We start from the raw sequence: 23,474 nt of genomic DNA on the forward strand, positions 1-23,474 counted from the left end.
AAAGAAGTTAAAGAAGTTGACAATTGGACAGTGTTAAAAACATAAGAAATTATTTATTTTTGTAATTTTAGAATACAGGGTGTTATACATTCAGCCGCTCCTGAAACCTATTTTGTTTTGGTTTCCTTAAATAAAACTTGATCATTCGATTTTATTTCATGTTAAAAAATATACACAAATAATTTTTTGATAAGTCAGTCCCACCCATTCCACTAAAAAAAGATGCTGCATGCTTCTCTTTATTGCACATTAACCCTCGGTCTCTGTTGAGAATACATGCCTTTTCTCTAAATTGAAAAATCAATGCGATACAACCCAGAGAAGAGGACCCATAACTTATGTCTCGGTCACTTAATGATACAGTATGTATACCTCTCTGATGATTAAGCTATAAGTAGCAACTGAACACGGCAGGTCAATCCACAGACCGTCACACCAATGTCTAATATGGGTTTGATCGGGCGTTGTTACCTCCAATGTTTAACAGAAATGAATTGTCGTTACCAAACGGTTACAGTACTGACCGTATAGCTACATGTACGGGCGCAGAGGAGTTTATTTTCTGTTTATTCGGTGTTCGATCATTTTTGTACGTAATAGCCCACCTCAATTTTACAGTGTTAAGAAAAATTGTCTGTTAGCATTCAACATATCCACTGCTTCTATGAACCACTTGGTGCATTTAATTACCATCAAATTCGGATTAAGTAAACAACGCTTGTATTGATGTTTACGACAGTTTATTTCCTAAAAAAAACATTTATTTTGTAAATATTGAACAAAGTATTTAGACAAAAAACTAATAAGACTTTTTCCAATAATGAAAGAGAAACCAAACATTGATTCATAAAAACCCATTTGTATGGTTTTAATCAGATGTAACATTGTTGTATCAAAAAGTAAGTAAAAGTATAATAATGCAAATAGCTGAAGTATGAACATAATCATAGTAAAATGATAATATCTGTAGATGTATGATTAGGAGAGAGGCAGTTTGTTTAAACATACCGCTTGTTTGTTGTGATTTGTTCACGACTAGAAGACATCATCATAAACACAATAACTAAAATCATAAAAGTGTAGCCATTAAAACCCAATGCTATAAAAGCAACATACACATTATGTATATTCACCATTTATGAATGGAATACAACATTCATTTAAAACATCATTCAGTCATTTTTACACAACATTCATATAGTTAACTAACCGTTACAAAAAAACTACTGAACCAAACATTTCAAATTCGGTAATCGAATCTGAAAAAGTAAAAAAAAAATCAATTTTAATTATAATTTTTACTTGAACCCTTTTGAACCTTTAATACAACTTTTTACAAATACATCAACTTCTATGCATTGAAATAACCACAAACAACAATTGCATAACCTTTTTCTTAAGCTATTTCACCATGTTTAATCTTCAAACACTTTCCAAATGAAAATAATTTCTACAAGCACAATGGACAAGTGACGTTTTCAGCAGTAAAATGAAAGAAACACGGTATAATAAAACATTGTTCTTGATTTTTCAAACGATTCATTCTGTAGTAAAGGATTAACTAACAAACAAGTATACGTGCTTGAGAACTGTTTAACAAAAAGCCCAAATCATATTGTTCATATAATTTCCTTATCAAAATTGTGTTTTATGATCTCTCTCCAACATTGCTTAACTACGTGTTTTATCCTAGGTCCAAAATAGTATTACTATCTTTTTATGGACTGCTTATATTCACCAGAGGTAGGCATGTTGATTAATATCCTTAAAAGGCCTTTACAAACGTCATCAAGGTAGCAACCAGGATAAGGACAAAGGAGGGGAAGGCCTGGGTTCCTGCACCTGTCATGGGTAGAAAAGACAGAGTTAACACATGTCAATAAACGAAAGTGAAAAAAGACAAGTAGACAAAAGTAACACAGGTAAAACAAAGGGGAACAAACAAAAAAAACAGACAAGGTAGCAGTGGCAGAACGGAGCATATAGCTATCAGCTGGAATTTTTCTTCTCAAAGCAAGCTTTAACCTTCGTTGACTTGTTGTAAACCCATGCATTCTTCATACCAAAAATACTTTAAAGGGTATAAATAAGGGGGCTATAAATATTTTGCTATCCGACGTTCGTCTGTCCGTAAGCGTTTTGCATTTTCTTACGTGCTATCTATTCTCGCCAAAGACCACTTCTTGCTAATGCACTGTTCTGTCATTTTTCGTTTATACTAATCATTTTATGTGTTGATAAAACGACGCAATAATGCACTTGTCAGTTTATTGTTACGTCAATTTTCGTTGCGTCATTTCTCGTATATGATTTTGTTAATAAAATGACGTAACAATGTACTGGCGATGAATGTGTTTTTACTATTGGTCGTACGAAACTTCTCCAAAACAACTTTTTGAATTTTGACCAACCTTGACACAAAACATTATTGGGTAATGGGAATTCAAGTTGAAATAAAGGGTCAAGCCCTCTTTTAAATGTAAAAAATTCAAAAATATTGAAAATTTCGTGGTATTTGCCATAAGGTCAGAAAAGCTGAAATTTTTGTGTAGGCATACTTAAGTAGCGTTAATTCAAGTTTTAAGAAATGAATTTAAAAAATTTTCTATTGATCGACATAGCAAAGGAAAACTGATCGGTCGATAAATAGTAACAATTATTAAAACATCATTTCTTATCATTTAATAAAACATTCTCAAATCTTAAAACTTGAGGTGTCATTGATCAAAAATATAAATAATGTAACTGAAGTGATGCATATGAATGCTAAACAATACCGCAACAATATTCAAAATGGCTGTGCCTTCAGCTGATGCAGAGCTTTTGAGCTGAATTTAATGAATGAAACACAAATAGTGAGTTAAAATCTGAACCGGCTGAATTGAAACCGAAAGGATGGCTAGTGATATTATTCACTGTGCAACAAGATTCTTTAAAAATAGTTTTAATGTGAGATAGATTGCTGAAAACATGCAACTGGGCATAACCACGATGCAAGAAGACGCGATCATGGAGGAAAGTAGTTGATATGTCGACAGAGAATAGTATGTATGAGCAACTTTTGTAAAAGTTGCGGTAACTAGATAGCCAGTGAGGTACTTAAATGGTATACCTTCCGTTTGGAATACGCTGCTCTGAAGATGGGAGCTGACGCACTACTCATCACTGTGCTCTACAATGCTTATTCTGATGACCGATCATGTACGTGTGTTTATTTAAAACTCATCGTTAGCAGTGTTACCGTAAACATGCATAGAACTATAGGTTCTTTATAACGATTCCTGAAATTAGAACAGCCAGCCTCGCCATTAATGTTGATCTTCGCCTCAAGCATACTTAATTTTCAATTCAGTGAATTAATTTATGTGTTTTAAAGTTAAACTTTAAATTTTTCATATTTATAAAGTTGTATTTTGTTTGCTTACAATTAAACAGACACAACTTTATATTTAGTTGACATTGTCTATTTTGGAAATTCTCGTTCTATAAACAGTGTTCAATCAGTAGAGAAAAGTAAATCGGGCAAAAATATCAAAGAAATTTTTCGACCAATCAGAAGCGCCAATATATCTTCTATTTAATTAATATTAAATGATTTTCTAATCATGATCCCTAGGGGTAGGGTATGGTCAAATTGGGGGGTCAAATATAAATTTTGCTGAGTTCCCTGAGGTTACTTACTTGTACATTTGGATACGACGTCCTGGAGACTGGTCTTGATCTGGTCATACGCATAGTTCCCCTCACACACAGTACTTAAGCCCTTCAAACAGGTCTGAAGAGTCTTTGCGTCTTCACTGAAAAACAATCAAGATTTTCTCTAAATCAATTCAATTTTACTTCCCATTTCGAAACATTCAACGCTGCATGTGTGTTAAAAAAGAGTTCGACATTTCTTTCAAATTTTTTTCTTTATAAAAAAAATAGACCTTGTGGAGTTTCAAGAAAGGTCAACTATTTAAAAAACAATGTGTGAGGTGCAGATGAAAAATAAAAATAAATGTGAGTATATAAATAGTATACTTTTTATGTTACTGTGGACACCAACAAAACTAGAGGGCAATGGACCATAACGCTAATCAGAACAACAGTTTATGTCTAACAAGTTTTGTTACACCCAAACATTTGACAAGGCATAAAAGCAACATATAAAATGTAGATCATGGAAACCCTATTTTTGAAGATATAAGATGCGTCGATAGACCAATCTTATTAATCTAGAAGGCTCAATGTATCAAGAATAATAAAACAGCAAGCTTAGACCTTTTTCTCAACAAATGGTTGTAAAGAGGACACCAATGAACCACTTTCAAATTTTTCAGATTTTTAAATCTTCAAAATAAGTCTGCAGCTGCGCAGTTGTTTAAAGGGATTAAGAAGGCATTGTCCTGTTCGTGTATGCATAATTTGCATACAAAACATGTTTAATCTTATATTTAAAGCTTTTATACCTCTTGGCAACAGTTTTGGTCAGTTTCGGTCAGAAACAAGCCAGTTCAAGAAATGTTTACATTCTTATCCTCAAATGTACAAGATGGCCGCACACCCCCTTAATGTAGAGTCATCCAAACAAAAAATAAACACGACGCGAAGTTCTGATAAAAAACTGACTTGCTACTTATGCAATGGTTTTGAGGTTACCAAGGAAATAATCGGACTATTCCTGCGTGCCTTATTCTAATCAATCTACAAAAAATCATTAAAATACCAGCTTGGCTCAGGCATACTGGCTCCTGTTGTGTCAATTCCAGCATCCTTGTAGCAGTTCTGTAAGGGTCCGGTACATTCGCCACCACCTTTAAATTAAACATAACAACAACTTATTTTGCACGAGAATATTTTAAAAAGATTAAAAATAAAATATAAGCCGTCTCTTGACTGAGCGCTGTTCAATACAACCATGTTATAGAGACCTAATGAATTCCAAATATTCACTTTAAACATATTAAAATTGCCATTCATCCTAAGCGTGAAAGAGGTAAGAAAAAAATGAAAATACAAAAAAAAAAATATCAAGGTTTATATTTGTATTCAAGTAGATTTAGTCTCTATTGACAACTATTTAAGGATGTCATCTGAAATTACTTAAACAAAAAAATTTAACAAAAGCATGAAAAGATTATGCCTGCATATATAATTAATTATTTTAAACCTTTTAGGGAAAAACATCTTTGTTATAATTAGAACAATGTCATAACTTATTTGAAATAAAACTAGTTGACTTTGTGGTAGGCAAGTGTGTTTTGTAAATGATTAAGATAACTAGAACTGTCCTAATGGGACTACTACCCCGGCAAGGCTAATTTCAGATGGGACAAATAATTGAATTGAATTGAATTAAACAAAATTCTAGAATTGTAAAAAAAAAAGTTAAAGAAAAATTTAAATCAAAATTGTCAGAATTTCACTGTAAATACAAATGTATAAAAGTAATACATTTACAAATTTAATAATACAAACAATTTTAAAATTGCCAAAACACTACAATCATATCAGTAATTTTGAATTTCATTTAAATTAATGCCTTATAGGGTCACTTCATCAATTTAGTTGACTAATAAATTTAAACAACTTCTAAAAATAGTTAACTTCTTTATCAATAATGATATTATTTATTTCCTTATAATGATAAAAACTTTTGGTTTACATGAAACAGTTTTAAAATAGCCCCAAAACCACTGCCCATTTTTCAGATTATCAATTTCCCCTAAACACATGCTCCATCTAAGCCATGGCTAAGATAATGGCCCCCTTGGGACATATGAATTCAGCCACACTTGTCTTTGATGTTCTTATTAGCTCCTAAGAATTTATCATTGACAAACAGAAATTTTGCATTATCAGTTGATAGACTACTTATAAAAAACAAATTTAGTTAAGACATAAAGACAAAAAACCTCCATCTGGGTGTATTTATATAAATATATTTCAGAGTGTTTTAATACTATTAGTTAATTAATAAAATCTGTAAGGATTACCTCCCTTACTTTTCAACATCAGAATAAGGAAAATAAAAACTGTCATAAAAATCCTTAAATCTTGTCTGATCTTAAAAAAAAATTGCCGGTGCACATCTGCAGATGGTGATCAACATATGTACAAATTTTCAGACTGTTCCATGCAGTAGTAAAAAATTCTATAGGGGGGACAAAGTTGCGTCTACAGACAGACGAACAAACGGACAGGGTGAAACCAATATAGCCCCCTAAACTTCGTTTGCGGGGATATTATTAAATTCTTATTGTACATGAACGGTCTTTTTTACTCTTTCTGCTTCGCATATGAATGTGTGTCTATTGAAACTTTGAATTACCTGCACACATTGATTCAACAGAATTAAGCGCGGTCATGCTACTCTGAAAGTTTTCATCCGAATTACAGTTCTCCTTGATGGGCGCAAGGCAAGTCATAACTTTTTGAAAATTCCTGAAATGGTAATATTTATATATATATAAACAATTAAATGCTTTCTTTTGTGATTCATTCGGGATATGAAGGTAGCGACATTGCAGGAAAAATACATAACCCAGGTTCTGTAAATTTTTCCTGCGATGATCGCTACCTTCATAACCCGCATGAATCATAAAAGAAGGCATTTTATTGTTTATATTTACATCTTTCTTTAACTAATTAATAAATTGATTATGAAAAGTTAGTAAAATTCACTAAATTACTGTTAATGTACATAAGTGCGTTAGCTAAAAGAAACAGCCAAATTGTCTCCTCTGAGACTTGGAGTCTGGCATCATCAATATTATTTCGTGCAGTCCGTGATTTTACTTAGGTCGCTGTAGCTTTAGACCAATAATAAAAGCATCACATCACTTAGAAATCCCTCTACATGTATAAACAGGGCGAGTCAATTTCAGTCCTGTCTTTTCAGCCGCTGTAGATTTCGACCAATCGATAAATGGGGCGTGTAGATTTCAGTCTGGCTGATTCTATACAGCTATGAATTTATGAATTAACTATAACTTTCCGTAAGAAATAGAGGAAATTATACTTTGTATATATATATATATATATATATATATATATATATATATATATATATATATATATATATATATATATATATATATATATATATATATATATATATATATATATATATATATATATATATATATATATATTGTGATAGATTTTTTCAAAGGCAAATTAAATGTCATACCTGTGTATATAAATATATAAAAGATATAAAATAATTTACAATCACATTTCGAATTCCAGACGATGAAGGAAGTAAAAAAAATCTCAGTAAATTTTAATCAGAATTTCTTAAAACGTTAAAACGTACGTTACTCAATTTGTGTGCATACACCGCTGAAGTTCAATATATGAACGTATAGCAAAAATATAACATGACAATATTAAACTAAAACAGCTAAAACAAACGAAATTGCCCACAGTTATCCTACAGAGAGATCTAAATTATGCAGAGTTAACTAACATTTTGGTTATAGTAAATATAATCTTTACTGCAACTTCAGGTAATCAAAATCATTCTGTCTGAAAATTTAAAGACTTACGAGCATGTTGCTGCCATATCGGTCGACCCAGCAAGCTGTTGAAAGCCAGCCAGACAGCCCATTGCAGCTTGAAGATCGCATTGTGCAGAAGCAAGATCTGAAAATATTAATTCATTTTATGTTTATAGTGTCCTAAAGTACATGTATTATCATAAAAATCTCCAGTTTTTCTTTTTTCTAACCTCATTACTAACGTACATACAACAAACTCTGACACCGTACATTAAGTTTCAACTGAAGGTTTATTGGTATTACCTTAAAAATTGAATCTGTTCTCCACACAGATTGAAAATTGAAATAAAAAGATAATCTAATATGAGTATATATCCAAACATGAGATTGGAAAATATGTAAAAAAGAAAAAAAAAGAAAAAAAAAAGTTTTAAAAAAATGACATTTTTCATGAAAGCCTTGTATTTCCATTATTTCACACAATATTAAACACATTATTCAGTCAAGGAGAAGTACATTTTAGAGTTCTAGACCATGCGTGGGTCTAGAAGAGGATTCGGGTTCAGTAGTAATGCAGCTTGAAAGTGATGCTACTCTAATGAAATAATTTTACACTCCGCCGGGGGGTTGCGAGATAATTTCAAGACTTATCAGAGTTATCGAACATTACTGAGGATCTGAAACATAGAAGCGTCCTGTTCTGTTCACTTGCTCGTCCGTCCTTACAAACAGCTCTCTACATGTATGCTTGCTTTTAATGTCAGAAATAATGTTGTAAACCAATAATTTTGGTGGACAGCATTTGTATCTCTTTGTCCGGAGTCGTACAAAGTTCATGGTCAGTGGGGTTTTCCATAGAGCTCACAGCGATTATCAAACCAGCGTTTGCAGAATGCGCCGGTTGATCGCTGATAAACCGGCTTAATTCTTCATTTGTGCGTACGCCGATCTCGCCTTTCCAGACCGCCGAAAAATTCGCCGGTTTTTTTTCTTCCAAATATAGTTAGATGATGAAATGACATGAAAAATGTAAATATTCGATAATAAATTAGCATATCCATTGATTGTATGCCATAGTGAAACAAATGTTTTTTCATAACGTTATAATTATGGTATATCACCAGGAGATGCCCCTGAAAATTTCGAGCCCCAAATATAAATTCTAAATTTTGAATTGCGAACTGCGTTCTAGATAGAACGCAGTTCACTATTCAATTGCATATAAGCCAGATTCTTTTAAATCTAGAGATAGCTGCATCACCCTATTTTCAAAGTGGTAGTGAAATACCACTAGTAGATGTCCCTGAAAATTTTGGGCCCCAAATATGAATTCTAAATTTTCAATTGTGAACTGCATTCTAGAACGCAGTTAACTATTCGATTGCCAAAAGGCCAAAATTTCAAAAAGTAGAGAAGACCACCTCACCAAATTTTCATGGTGGCAGTGGTATACCACCAGGAGATGCCCCAGAAAATTTCGAGCCCCAAATATAAATTCTAAATTTTGAATTGCGAACTGCGTTCTAGATAGAACGCAGTTCACTATTCAATTGCATATAAGCCCGATTCTTAAAAACTAGAGATAGCTGCATCACCCTATTTTCAAAGTGGTAGTGAAATACCACTAGTAGATGTCCCTGAAAATTTTGGGCCCCAAATATGAATTCTAAATTTTCAATTGTGAACTGCATTCTAGAACATAGTTAACTATTCGATTGCCAAAAGGCCAAAATTTCAAAAAGTAGAGAAGACCACCTCACCAAATTTTCATGGTGGCAGTGGTATACCACCAGGAGATGCCCCAGAAAATTTCGAGCCCCAAATATAAATTCTAAATTTTGAATTGCGAACTGCGTTCTAGATAGAACGCAGTTCACTATTCAATTGCATATAAGCCCGATTCTTAAAAACTAGAGATAGCTTCATCACCATATTTTCACAGTGGTAGTGAAATACCACTAGTAGATGTCCCTGAAAATTTTGGGCCCCAAATATGAATTCTAAATTTTGAATTGCGAACTGCGAACTGCGTTCTAAAAACCGATTTCCTCAACTGAAGGTTTATTGGTATGATCTTAAAAATTGAATCTGTTCTCCACAAAGATTAAAAATTGAAATTAAAAGATAATCTTTTTGAAACTTTTATTTCACTCAACGCCTCATATCAGGCATAAAAGTATAAACATAATCCAAATTTTAAACATATAGAACTGGTTAACTTAGTATGAATGTACCAAAAAACATATATGTATATATATATATATATATATATATATATATATATATATATATATATATATATATATATATATATATATATATATATATATATATATATATATATATATATATATATATACACCTTGAGTTTACAGGTGTAGGAAGATAATATATTGTTGTATTTTTTTTTAAAAGCTGACATTTTACAGTATTTATTTAATCCGATTAGAACATATTTTTCAGGGCTCTTCAGGAGTACTAAAAAAAATTGATGTTTCTAATTTTGCAATCACTATTAAACAAATTATAGAACTCATCACTTAGCTCTCTTTAATTATAGAAATCACACACTTTTTCACTTTTTCCTATGCGAAATAACCTACCAGTTCCAATTGGCAGTCTAAGAATACCACTTCTGAATTTGCAAAATGTATACATGAGTTCAGCAGTCAAAACACAAAAATAGTTCTCAAGGCCAAATATTTAGTCTTATTAACTCTATAGTTTAAACAGTTTAATTAATTATGTATTTGAATTTTCCATTCATCAAAAAATAGATTTGTAAAGTATTGTGTCACAATTTTAGATAAATGCAATATATATTCAGCAGGGAGATTAATTTCTCCAACATAAACATAACCACAAGAAGTTAAAACATCTTTAACACAACATAACTATTTCGAATGATAAAAATCAGCAACAACATCAAGTTTTATATATAGTGTCATAAAGGTATACATGAACAACTGGTTTCAAGACATATGAGAACATTACTGAGGATCTGAAACCACTGAAGCAGATTTGCTCGCCCTTCGTTACAAACAGTACTCTTCCCATGTTAGTATTAACAAGCTGTGGTTGCATTTCATATACCAATAATTTTGGTGAGCAGCAGTTGTATCTCTTTGTCCTTAGTCGTACAAAGTTCATTAGATTTTTCCAGAGAGCGCCCAGCGATACAATCTCAGGTGACAGGGGACGGGTTTTTTTATACAAATCACTGTAGTCAGGAGATGAGTGTCCGGTACTCTGTAACTAGAATTTCCTTTGTTCCCATTCAGCAAAAGTACCTTCAATTCACTCGTCATAAAGCCAATCGCCATTTTCTGAGGAAAATTGCAGTACTTGTAATGAGTAGCCTTTTCTACAAAGTGTTTTTTTTTTCGAGATTTCGACCCTTTCATAAACCCTTTCATATTTCTTTTTCATGATCTTTCGGCTTTTTAGATCTTCCCTAGCTAATTCCCTACAAAGGGTTGACCTTCCGTGCCTTGTGCATGTTGCACCATCACATGTCAGAAACTTACCGGTGTATAGTTTACAATGTCCCACCCACCTACTTTTTGTGTCATTTTACATGTACCTCCTGTCTGTAACTTGCAATTTCACTGTGTAAAATCAACACAACAGTTATAGCCGCAAATTTCGCATTTTACTTCTAATTCCAATGTACTTTACTTTTAGGGGGCTACATATTGCATATCAATTTCAACAAGAGACATCCCTCTAACTAATGATAATCATTAAAAAAAAAGTTCATGAATTTTAGCAGCACTTATAAGCCTTCAAGTACAGCAACTCTCAATTTTACAAAAATAATGTATCCGAAACTGTCCCTTGCACCTCGGATAAAACGACTATTTATCAAACCGGCGTACGCAGAATGCGCCGGTTGATTTCTGGTAACCCGACTTAATGCTTCATTTGATCGTTCGCTGATGTCGCCGGTATGGAAAGACGATCTTTTTTCAAGTATCATTACATACACAATGATTTTTAAACATTATAAAATGAAATAAGTACTTCACGTAATGAATTTATAGCCTAATATCAAGATGTTGAACTGCATAAAAGGTGCACAAGAAGGTGGGGGTTATACATAACGTAACGATTGAAAAAAGAAGTTAAAGAAGTTGACAATTGGACAGTGTTAAAAACATAAGAAATTATTTATTTTTGTAATTTTAGAATACAGGGTGTTATACATTCAGCCGCTCCTGAAACCTATTTTGTTTTGGTTTCCTTAAATATAACTTGATCATTCGATTTTATTTTATGTTAAAAAATATACACAAATAATTTTTTGATAAGTCAGTCCCACCCATTCCACTAAAAAAGATGTTGCATGCTTCTCTTTATTGCACATTAACCCTCGGTCTCTGTTGAGAATACATGCCTTTTCTCTAAATTGAAAAATCAATGCGATACAACCCAGAGTAAAGGACCCTTAACTTATGTCTCGGTCACTTAATGAAACAGTATGTACACCTCTCTGATGATTAAGCTATAAGTAGCAACTGAACACGGCTGGTCAATCCACAGACCGTCACACCAATGAATGTCCGATATGGGTTTGATCGGGCGTTGTTACCTCCAATGTTTAACAGAAATGAATTGTCGTTACCAAACGGTTACAGTACTGACCGTATAGCTACATGTACGGGCGCAGAGGAGATTTTTTTCTGTTTATTCGGTGTTCGATCATTTTTGTACGTAATAGCCCACCTCAATTTTACAGTGTTAAGAAAAATTGTCTGTTAGCATTCAACATATCCACTGCTTCTATGAACCACTTGGTGCATTTAATTACCATCAAATTCGGATTAAGTAAACAACGCTTGTATTGATGTTTACGACAGTTTATTTCCTAAAAAAGCATTTATTTTGTAAATATTGAACAAAGTATTTAGACAAAAAACTAATAAGACTTTTTCCAATAATGAAAGAGAAACCAAACATTGATTCATAAAAACCCATTTGTATGGTTTTAATCAAATGTAACAGTGTTGTATCAAAAAGTAAGTAAAAGTATAATAATGCAAATAGCTGAAGTATGAACATAATCATAGTAAAATGATAATATCTGTAGATGTATGATTAGGAGAGAGGCAGTTTGTTTAAACATACCGCTTGTTTGTTGTGATTTGTTCACGACTAGAAGACATCATCATAAACACAATAACTAAAATCATAAAAGTGTAGCCATTAAAACCCAATGCTATAAAAGCAACATACACATTATGTATATTCACCATTTATGAATGGAATACAACATTCATTTAAAACATCATTCAGTCATTTTTACACAACATTCATATAGTTAACTAACCGTTACAAAAAAACTACTGAACCAAACATTTCAAATTCGGTAATCGAATCTGAAAAAGTAAAAAAAATCAATTTTAATTATAATTTTTACTTGAACCCTTTTGAACCTTTAATACAACTTTTTACAAATACATCAACTTCTATGCATTGAAATAACCACAAACAACAATTGCATAACCTTTTTCTTAAGCTATTTCACCATGTTTAATCTTCAAACACTTTCCAAATGAAAATAATTTCTACAAGCACAATGGACAAGTGACGTTTTCAGCAGTAAAATGAAAGAAACACGGTATAATAAAACATTGTTCTTGATTTTTCAAACGATTCATTCTGTAGTAAAGGATTAACTAACAAACAAGTATACGTGCTTGAGAACTGTTTAACAAAAAGCCCAAATCATATTGTTCATATAATTTCCTTATCAAAATTGTGTTTTATGATCTCTCTCCAACATTGCTTAACTACGTGTTTTATCCTAGTTCCAAAACAGTATTACTATCTTTTTATGGACTGCTTATATTCACCAGAGGTAGGCATGTTGATTAATATCCTTAAAAGGCCTTTACAAACGTCATCAAGGCAGCAACCAGGATAAGGACAAAGGAGGGGAAGGTCTGGGTTCCTGCACCTGTCATGGGTAGAAAAGACGGAGTTAACACATGTCAATAAACGAAAGTGAAAAAAGACAAGTAGACAAAAGTAACACAGGTAAAACAAAGGGGAACAAACAAAACAAAACAGACAAGGTAGCAGTGGCAGAACGGAGCATATAGCTATCAGCTGGAATTTTTCTTCTCAAAGCAAGCTTTAACCTTCGTTGACTTGTTGTAAACCCATGCATTCTTCATACCAAAAATACTTTAAAGGGTATAAATAAGGGGGCTATAAATATTTTGCTATCCGACGTCCGTCTGTCCGTAAGCGTTTTGCATTTTCTTACGTGCTATCTATTTTCGCCAAAGACCACTTCTTGCTAATGCACTGTTCTGTCATTTTTCGTTTATACTAATCATTTTATGTGTTGATAAAACGACGCAGTAATGCACTTGTCAGTTTATTGTTACGTCAATTTTCGTTGCGTCATTTCTCGTATATGATTTTGTTAATAAAATGACGTAACAATGTACTGGCGATGAATGTGTTCTTACTATTGGTCGTACGAAACTTCTCCAAAACAACTTTTTGAATTTTGACCAACCTTGACACAAAACATTATTGGGTAATGGGAATTCAAGTTGAAATAAAGGGTCAAGCCCTCTTTTAAATGTAAAAAATTCAAAAATATTGAAAATTTCGTGGTATTTGCCATAAGGTCAGAAAAGCTGAAATTTTTGTGTAGGCATACTTAAGTAGCGTTAATTCAAGTTTTAAGAAATGAATTTAAAAAATTTTCTATTGATCGACATAGCAAAGGAAAACTGATCGGTCGATAAATAGTAACAATTATTAAAACATCATTTCTTATCATTTAATAAAACATTCTCAAATCTTAAAACTTGAGGTGTCATTGATCAAAAATATAAATAATGTAACTGAAGTGATGCATATGAATGCTAAACAATACCGCAACAATATTCAAAATGGCTGTGCCTTCAGCTGATGCAGAGCTTTTGAGCTGAATTTAATGAATGAAACACAAATAGTGAGTTAAAATCTGAACCGGCTGAATTGAAACCGAAAGGATGGCTAGTGATATTATTCACTGTGCAACAAGATTCTTTAAAAATAGTTTTAATGTGAGATAGATTGCTGAAAACATGCAACTGGGCATAACCACGATGCAAGAAGACGCGATCATGGAGGAAAGTAGTTGATATGTCGACAGAGAATAGTATGTGTGAGCAACTTTTGTAAAAGTTGCGGTAACTAGATAGCCAGTGAGGTACTTAAATGGTATACCTTCCGTTTGGAATACGCTGCTCTGAAGATGGGAGCTGACGCACTACTCATCACTGTGCTCTACAATGCTTATTCTGATGACCGATCATGTACGTGTGTTTATTTAAAACTCATCGTTAGCAGTGTTACCGTAAACATGCATAGAACTATAGGTTCTTTATAACGATTCCTGAAATTAGAACAGCCAGCCTCGCCATTAATGTTGATCTTCGCCTCAAGCATACTTAATTTTCAATTCAGTGAATTAATTTATGTGTTTTAAAGTTAAACTTTAAATTTTTCATATTTATAAAGTTGTATTTTGTTTGCTTACAATTAAACAGACACAACTTTATATTTAGTTGACATTGTCTATTTTGGAAATTCTCGTTCTATAAACAGTGTTCAATCAGTAGAGAAAAGTAAATCGGGCAAAAATATCAAAGAAATTTTTCGACCAATCAGAAGCGCCAATATATCTTCTATTTAATTAATATTAAATGATTTTCTAATCATGATCCCTAGGGGTAGGGTATGGTCAAATTGGGGGTCAAATCTAAATTTTGCTGAGTTCCCTGAGGTTACTTACTTGTACATTTGGCTACGACGTCCTGGAGACTGGTCTTGCTCTGGTCATACGCATAGTTCCCCTCACACACAGTACTTAAGCCCTTCAAACAGGTCTGAAGAGTCTTTGCGTCTTCACTGAAAAACAATCAAGATTTTCTCTAAATCAATTCAATTTTACTTCCCATTTCGAAACATTCAACGCTGCATGTGTGTTAAAAAAAATTCGACATTTCTTTCAAATTTTTTTCTTTATAAAAAAAAAAGTAGACCTTGTGGAGTTTCAAGAAAGGTCAACTATTTAAAAAACAATGTGTGAGGTGCAGATGAAAAATAAAAATAAATGTGAGTATATAAATAGTATACTTTTTGTGTTACTGTGGACACCAACAAAACTAGAGGCCAATGGACCATAACGCTAATCAGAACAACAGTTTATGTCTAACAAGTTTTGTTACACCCAAACATTTGACAAGGCATAAAAGCAACATATAAAATGTAGATCATGGAAACCCTATTTTTGAAGATATAAGATGCGTCGATAGACCAATCTTATTAATCTAGAAGGCTCAATGTATCAAGAATAATAAAACAGCAAGCTTAGACCTTTTTCTCAACAAATGGTTGTAGAGAGGACACCAATGAACCACTTTCATATTTTTCAGATTTTTAAATCTTCAAAATAAGTCTGCAGCTGCGCAGTTGTTTAAAGGGATTAAGAAGTCATTGTCCTGTTCGTGTATGCATAATTTGCATACAAAACATGTTTAATCTTATATTTAAAGCTTTTATACCTCTTGGCAACAGTTTTGGTCAGTTTCGGTCAGAAACAAGCCAGTTCAAGAAATGTTTACATTCTTATCCTCAAATGTACAAGATGGCCGCACACCCCCTTAATGTAGAGTCATCCAAACAAAAAATAAACACGACGCGAAGTTCTGATAAAAAACTGACTTGCTACTTATGCAATGGTTTTGAGGTTACCAAGGAAATAATCGGACTATTCCTGCGTGCCTTATTCTAATCAATCTACAATAAATCATTAAAATACCAGCTTGGCTCAGGCATACTGGCTCCTGTTGTGTCAATTCCAGCATCCTTGTAGCAGTTCTGTAAGGGTCCGGTACATTCGCCACCACCTTTAAATTAAACAATAACAACAAATTATTTTGCACGAGAATATTTTAAAAAGATTAAAAATAAAATATAAGCCGTCTCTTGACTGAGCGCTGTTCAATACAATCATGTTATAGAGACCTAATGAATTCCAAATATTCACTTTAAACATATTAAAATTGCCATTCATCCTTAGCGTGAAAGAGGTAAGAAAAAAATGAAAATACAAAAACAAAAAAAAATATCAAGGTTTATATTTGTATTCAAGTAGATTTAGTCTCTATTGACAACTATTTAAGGATGTCATCTGAAATTACTTACACAAAAAAATTCACAAAAGCATAAAAAGATTATTTGATCACATGAGCCTGCATATATAATTAATTATTTTAAACCTTTCAGGGAAAAACATCTTTGTTATAATTAGAACAATGTCATAACTTATTTGAAATAAAACTAGTTGACTTTGTGGTAGGCAAGTGTGTTTTGTAAATGATTAAGATAACTAGAACTGTCCTAATGGGACTACTACCCCGGCAAGGCTAATTTCAGATGGGACAAATAATTGAATTGAATTGAATTGAATTAAACAAAATTCTAGAATTGTAAAAAAAAAAAGTTAAAGAAAAATTTAAATCAAAATTGTCAGAATTTCACTGTAAATACAAATGTATAAAAGTAATACATTTACAAATTTATGTATCTGATGATATTTTTTTATTAATTGTTTGAAAGAAAAACCAACAAAAAGACAATAACCCCTCCCTTTGCAGTAAATGGAAATACCGGTAGCCAAGCAATGCTCTTCTGTTGATAAAACTTTGAATGTCTTTCTAATAAAAGTCTTGACAGATGCAATTAGTTGTTTCAAAATTTCCCCACTTTCTCCTGGGTACAATGGAACTCCATATCAGAAAATTGATCCCATAAGACTATGATTTTCTTTGATGAGCTTGTTAAATTTAATTAACTCCCAAAACATTACCATAATTACCATACTATATAAAAATATGTAAAAAAAAAAAAAACAAAAAAAAATTTAATAATACAAACAATTTTAAAATTGCCAAAACACTACAATCATATCAGTAATTTTGAATTTCATTTAAATTAATGCCTTATAGGGTCACTTCATCAATTTAGTTGACTAATAAATTTCTAAAAATAGTTAACTTCTTTATCAATAATGATATTATTTATTTCCTTATAATGATAAAAACTTTTGGTTTACATGAAACAGTTTTAAAATAGCCCCAAAGCCACTGCCCATTTTTCAGATTATCAATTTCCCCTAAACACATGCTCCATCTAAGCCATGGCTAAGATAATGGCCCCCTTGGGACATATGAATTCAGCCACACTTGTCTTTGATGTTCTTATTAGCTCCTACGAATTTATCATTGACAAACAAAAATTGTGCATTACCAGTTGATAGACTACTTATAAAAAACAAATTTAGTTAAGACATTAAGACAAAAAACCTCCATCTGGGTGTATTTATATAAATATATTTCAGAGTGTTTTAATACTATTAGTTAATTAATAAAATCTGTAAGGATTACCTCCCTTACTTTTCAACATCAGAATAAGGAAAATAAAAACTGTCATAAAAATCCTTAAATCTTGTCTGATCTTAAAAAAAAATTGCCGGTGCACATCTGCAGATGGTGATCAACATATGTACAAATTTTCAGACTATTCCATGCAGTAGTAAAAAATTCTATAGGGGGGACAAAGTTGCGTCTACAGACAGACGAACAAACGGACAGACGGACAGGGTGAAACCAATATAGCCCCCTAAACTTCGTTTGCGGGGGTATTATTAAATTCTTATTGTACATGAACGGTCTTTTTTACCCTTTCTGCTCCGCATATGTGAATGTGTGTCTATTGAAACTTTGAATTACCTGCACACATTGATTCGACAGAATTAAGCGCGGTCATGCTACTCTGAAAGTTTTCATCCGAATTACAGTTCTCCTTGATGGGCGCAAGGCAAGTCATAGCTTTTTGAAAATTCCTGAAATGGTAATATTTATATTTATATAAACAATTAAATGCTTTCTTTTGTGATTTATTCGGGATATGAAGGTAGCGACATTGCAGGAAAAATACATAACCCAGGTTCTGTAAATTTTTCCTGCGATGATCGCTACCTTCATAACCCGCATGAATCATAAAAGAAGGCATTTTATTGTTTATATTTACATCTTTCTTTAACTAATTAATAAATTGATTATGAAAAGTTAGTAAAATTCACTAAATTACTGTTAATGTACATAAGGGCGTTAGCTAAAAGAAACAGCCAAATTGTCTCCTCTGAGACTTGGAGTCTGGAATCATCAATATTATTTCGTGCAGTCCGTGATTTTACTTAGGTCGCTGTAGCTTTAGACCAATAATAAAAGCATCACATCACTTAGAAATCCCTCTACATGTATAAACAGGGCGTGTCAATTTCAGTCCTGTCTTTTCAGCCGCTGTAGATTTCGACCAATCGATAAATGGGGCGTGTAGATTTCAGTCTGACTGATTCTATACAGCTATGAATTTATGAATTAACTATAACTTTCCGTAAGAAATAGAGGAAATTATACTTTGTATATATATATATATATATATATATATATATATATATATATATATATATATATATATATATATATATATATATATATATATATATATATATATATATATATATATATATATATATATATATATGTGTGTGTGTGTGTGTGTATTGTGATAGATTTTTTCAAATGCAAATTAAATGTCATACCTGTGTATATAAATATATAAAAGATATAAAATAATTTACAATCACATTTCGAATTTCAGACGATGGAGGAAGTAAAAAAAATCTCAGTAAATTTTAATCAGAATTTCTTAAAACGTTAAAACGTACGTTACTCAATTTGTGTGCATACACCGCTGAAGTTCAAGATATGAACGTATAGCAAAAATATAACATGACAATATTAAACTAAAACAGCTAAAACAAACGAAATTGCCCACAGTTATCCTACAGAGAGATCTAAATTATGCAGAGTTAAATAACATTTTGGTTATAGTAAATATAATCTTTACTGCAACTTCAGGTAATCAAAATCATTCTGTCTGAAAATTTAAAGACTTACGAGCATGTTGCTGCCATATCGGTCGACCCAGGAAGCTGTTGAAAGCCAGCCAGACAGCCCATTGCAGCTTGAAGATCGCATTGTGCAGAAGCAAGATCTGAAAATAATAATTCATTTTATGTTTATAGTGTCCTAAAGTACATGTATTATCATAAAAATCTCCATTTTTTCTTTCTTCTAACCTCATTACTAACGTACATACAACAAACTCTGACACCGTACATTAAGTTTCAACTGAAGGTTTATTGGTATTACCTTAAAAATTGAATGTTCTCCACACAGATTGAAAATTGAAATAAAACGATAATCTAATATGAGTATATATCCAAACATGAGATTGGAAAATATGTATAAAAAAAAAAAGTTAAAAAAAAAAAAAAAAAGTTAAAAAAAATGACATTTTGCATGAAAGCCTTGTATTTCCATTATTTCACACAATATTAAACACATTATTCAGTCAAGGAGAAGTACATTTTAGAGTTCTAGACCATGCGCGGGTCTAGAAGAGGATTCGGGTTCAGTAGTAATGCAGCTTGAAAGTGATGCTACTCTAATGAAATAATTTTACATTACTGAGGATCTGAAACATAGAAGCGTCCTGTTCTGTTGACTTGCTCGTCCGTCCTTACAAACAGCTCTCTACATGTATGCTTGCTTTTAATGTCAGAAATAATGTTGTAAACCAATAATTTTGGTGGACAGCATTTGTATCTCTTTGTCCGGAGTCGTACAAAGTTCATGGTCAGTGGGGTTTTCCATAGAGCTCCCAGCGATTATCAAACCAGCGTTTGCAGAATGCGCCGGTTGATCGCTGATAAACCGGCTTAATTCTTCATTTGTGCGTACGCCGATCTCGCCTTCCCAGACCGCCGAAAAATTCGCCGTTTTTTTTTCCAAATATAGTTAGATGATGAAATGACATGAAAAATGTATATATTCGATAATTAATTAGCATATTCATTGATTGTATGCCATAGTGAAACAAATGTTTTTTCATAACGTTATAATTAGGTATATCACCAGGAGATGCCCCTGAAAATTTCGAGCCCCAAATATAAATTCTAAATTTTGAATTGCGAACTGCGTTCTAAATAGAACGCAGTTCACTATTCAATTGCATATAAGCCAGATTCTTTTAAATCTAGAGATAGCTGCACCACCCTATTTTCAAAGTGGTAGTGAAATACCACTAGTAGATGTCCCTGAAAATTTTGGGCCCCAAATATAAATTCTAAATTTTGAATTGCGAACTGCGTTCTAGATAGAACGCAGTTCACTATTCAATTGCATATAAGCCAGATTCTTTTAAATCTAGAGATAGCTGCACCACCCTATTTTCAAAGTGGTAGTGAAATACCACTAGTAGATGTCCCTGAAAATTTTGGGCCCCAAATATGAATTCTAAATTTTCAATTGTGAACTGCATTCTAGAACGCAGTTAACTATTCGATTGCCAAAAGGCCAAAATTTCAAAAAGTAGAGAAGACCACCTCACCAAATTTTCATGGTGGCAGTGGTATACCACCAGGAGATGCAAAATTTCAAAAAGTAGAGAAGACCACCTCACCAAATTTTCATGGTGGCAGTGGTATACCACCAGGAGATGCCCCAGAAAATTTCGAGCCCCAAATATAAATTCTAAATTTTGAATTGCGAACTGCGTTCTAGATAGAACGCAGTTCACTATTCAATTGCATATAAGCCCGATTCTTAAAAACTAGAGATAGCTTCATCACCATATTTCCACAGTGGTAGTGAAATACCACTAGTAGATGTCCCTGAAAATTTTTGGGCCCCAAATATGAATTCTAAAATTTGAATTGCGAACTGCGTTCTAAAAACCGATTGCCTCAACTAAAGGTTTATTGGTATGATCTTAAAAATTGAATCTGTTCTCCACAAAGATTAAAAATTGAAATTAAAAGATAATCTTTTTGAAACTTTTATTCCACTCAACACCTCATATCAGGCATAAAAGTACAAACATAATCCAAATTTTAAACATATAGAACTGGTTAACTTAGTATGAATGTACAAAAAAACATATATATATATATATATATATATATATATATATATATATATATATATATATATATATATATATATATATATATATATATATATATATATATATATATATATATATATATATATATATATATATATATATATATATATATACCTTGAGTTTACAGGTGTAGGAAGATAATATATTGTTGTATTTTTTTTTTAAAAGCTGACATTTTACAGTATTTATTTAATCCAATTAGAACATATTTTTCATGGCTATTCAGGAGTACTAAAAAAAATTGATGTTTCTAATTTTGCAATCACTATTAAACAAATTATAGAACTCATCACTTAGCTCTCTTTAATTATAGAAATCACACACTTTTTCACTTTTTCCTATGCGAAATAACCTACCAGTTCCAATTGGCAGTCTAAGAATACCACGTCTGAATTTGCAAAATGTATACATGAGTTCAGCAGTCAAAACACAAAAATAGTTCTCAAGGCCAAATATTTAGTCTTATTAACTCTATAGTTTAAACAGTTTAATTAATTATGTATTTGAATTTTCCATTCATCAAAAAATAGATTTGTAAAGTATTGTGTCACAATTTTAGATAAATGCAATATATATTCAGCAGGGAGATTAATTTCTCCAACATAAACATAACCACAAGAAGTTAAAACATCTTTAACACAACATAACTATTTCGAATGATAAAAATCAGCAACAACATCAAGTTTTATATATAATGTCATAAAGGTATACATGAACAAATGGTTTCAAGACATATGAGAACATTACTGAGGATCTGAAACCACTGAAGCAGATTTGCTCGCCCGTCGTTACAAACAGTACTCTTCCCATGTTAGTATTAACAAGCTGTGGTTGCATTTCATATACCAATAATTTTGGTGAGCAGCAGTTGTATCTCTTTGTCCTTAGTCGTACAAAGTTCATTAGATTTTTCCAGAGAGCGCCCAGCGATACAATCTCAGGTGACAGGGGACGGGTTTTTTTATACAAATCACTGTAGTCAGGAGATGAGTGTCCGGTACTCTGTAACTAGAATTTCCTTTGTTCCCATTCAGCAAAAGTACCTTCAATTCACTCGTCATAAAGCCAATCGCCATTTTCTGAGGAAAATTGCAGTACTTGTAATGAGTAGCCTTTTCTACAAAGTGTTTTTTTTTCGAGATTTCGACCCTTTCATAAACCCTTTCATATTTCTTTTTCATGATCTTTCGGCTTTTTAGATCTTCCCTAGCTAATTCCCTACAAAGGGTTGACCTTCCGTGCCTTGTGCATGTTGCACCATCACATGTCAGAAACTTACCGGTGTATAGTTTACAATGTCCCACCCACCTACTTTTTGTGTCATTTTACATGTACCTCCTGTCTGTAACTTGCAATTTCACTGTGTAAAATCAACACAACAGTTATAGCCGCAAATTTCGCATTTTACTTCTAATTCCAATGTACTTTACTTTTAGGGGGCTACATATTGCATATCAATTTCAACAAGAGACATCCCTCTAACTAATGGTAATCATTAAAAAAAAATTCATGAATTTTAGCAGCACTTATAAGCCTTCAAGTACAGCAACTCTCAATTTTACAAAAATAATGTATCCGAAACTGTCCCTTGCACCTCGGATAAAACGACTATTTATCAAACCGGCGTACGCAGAATGCGCCGGTTGATTTCTGGTAACCCGACTTAATGCTTCATTTGATCGTTCGCTGATGTCGCCGGTATGGAAAGACGATCTTTTTTCAAGTTTCATTACATACACAATGATTTTTAAACATTATAAAATGAAATAAGTACTTCACGTAATGAATTTATAGCCTAATATCAAGATGTTGAACTGCATAAAAGGTGCACAAGAAGGTGGGGGTTATACATAACGTAACGATTGAAAAAAGAAGTTAAAGAAGTTG

At 32.3% G+C, this 23,474-nt stretch overlaps 1 protein-coding gene across 3 annotated transcripts in view; it reads right to left on the minus strand.

Moving 5' to 3' along the window:
- The window catches only part of LOC105347327 (uncharacterized), an 89,303-nt gene that overhangs the window by 52,156 nt on the left and 13,673 nt on the right, over positions 1–23,474 (minus strand). For 2 of the 3 annotated variants that reach the window (XM_066074637.1, XM_066074636.1), the window contains exons 5-12: positions 19,517–19,613; positions 18,284–18,396; positions 16,312–16,399; positions 15,283–15,398; positions 7,533–7,629; positions 6,314–6,426; positions 4,709–4,796; positions 3,682–3,797 (exon numbers count right to left, since the gene is read on the minus strand). In XM_066074637.1, coding sequence (XP_065930709.1) covers positions 3,682–3,797; positions 4,709–4,796; positions 6,314–6,426; positions 7,533–7,629; positions 15,283–15,398; positions 16,312–16,399; positions 18,284–18,396; positions 19,517–19,613 — 828 coding nt within the window. The remainder of the gene's footprint in view (positions 1–3,681; positions 3,798–4,708; positions 4,797–6,313; positions 6,427–7,532; positions 7,630–15,282; positions 15,399–16,311; positions 16,400–18,283; positions 18,397–19,516; positions 19,614–23,474) is intronic. The other variant, XM_066074635.1, reaches the window with a different exon arrangement.

Source organism: Magallana gigas, chromosome 2 (assembly GCF_963853765.1).
Source record: "Magallana gigas chromosome 2, xbMagGiga1.1, whole genome shotgun sequence".
Taxonomy (NCBI): Eukaryota; Metazoa; Mollusca; class Bivalvia; order Ostreida; family Ostreidae; genus Magallana; species Magallana gigas.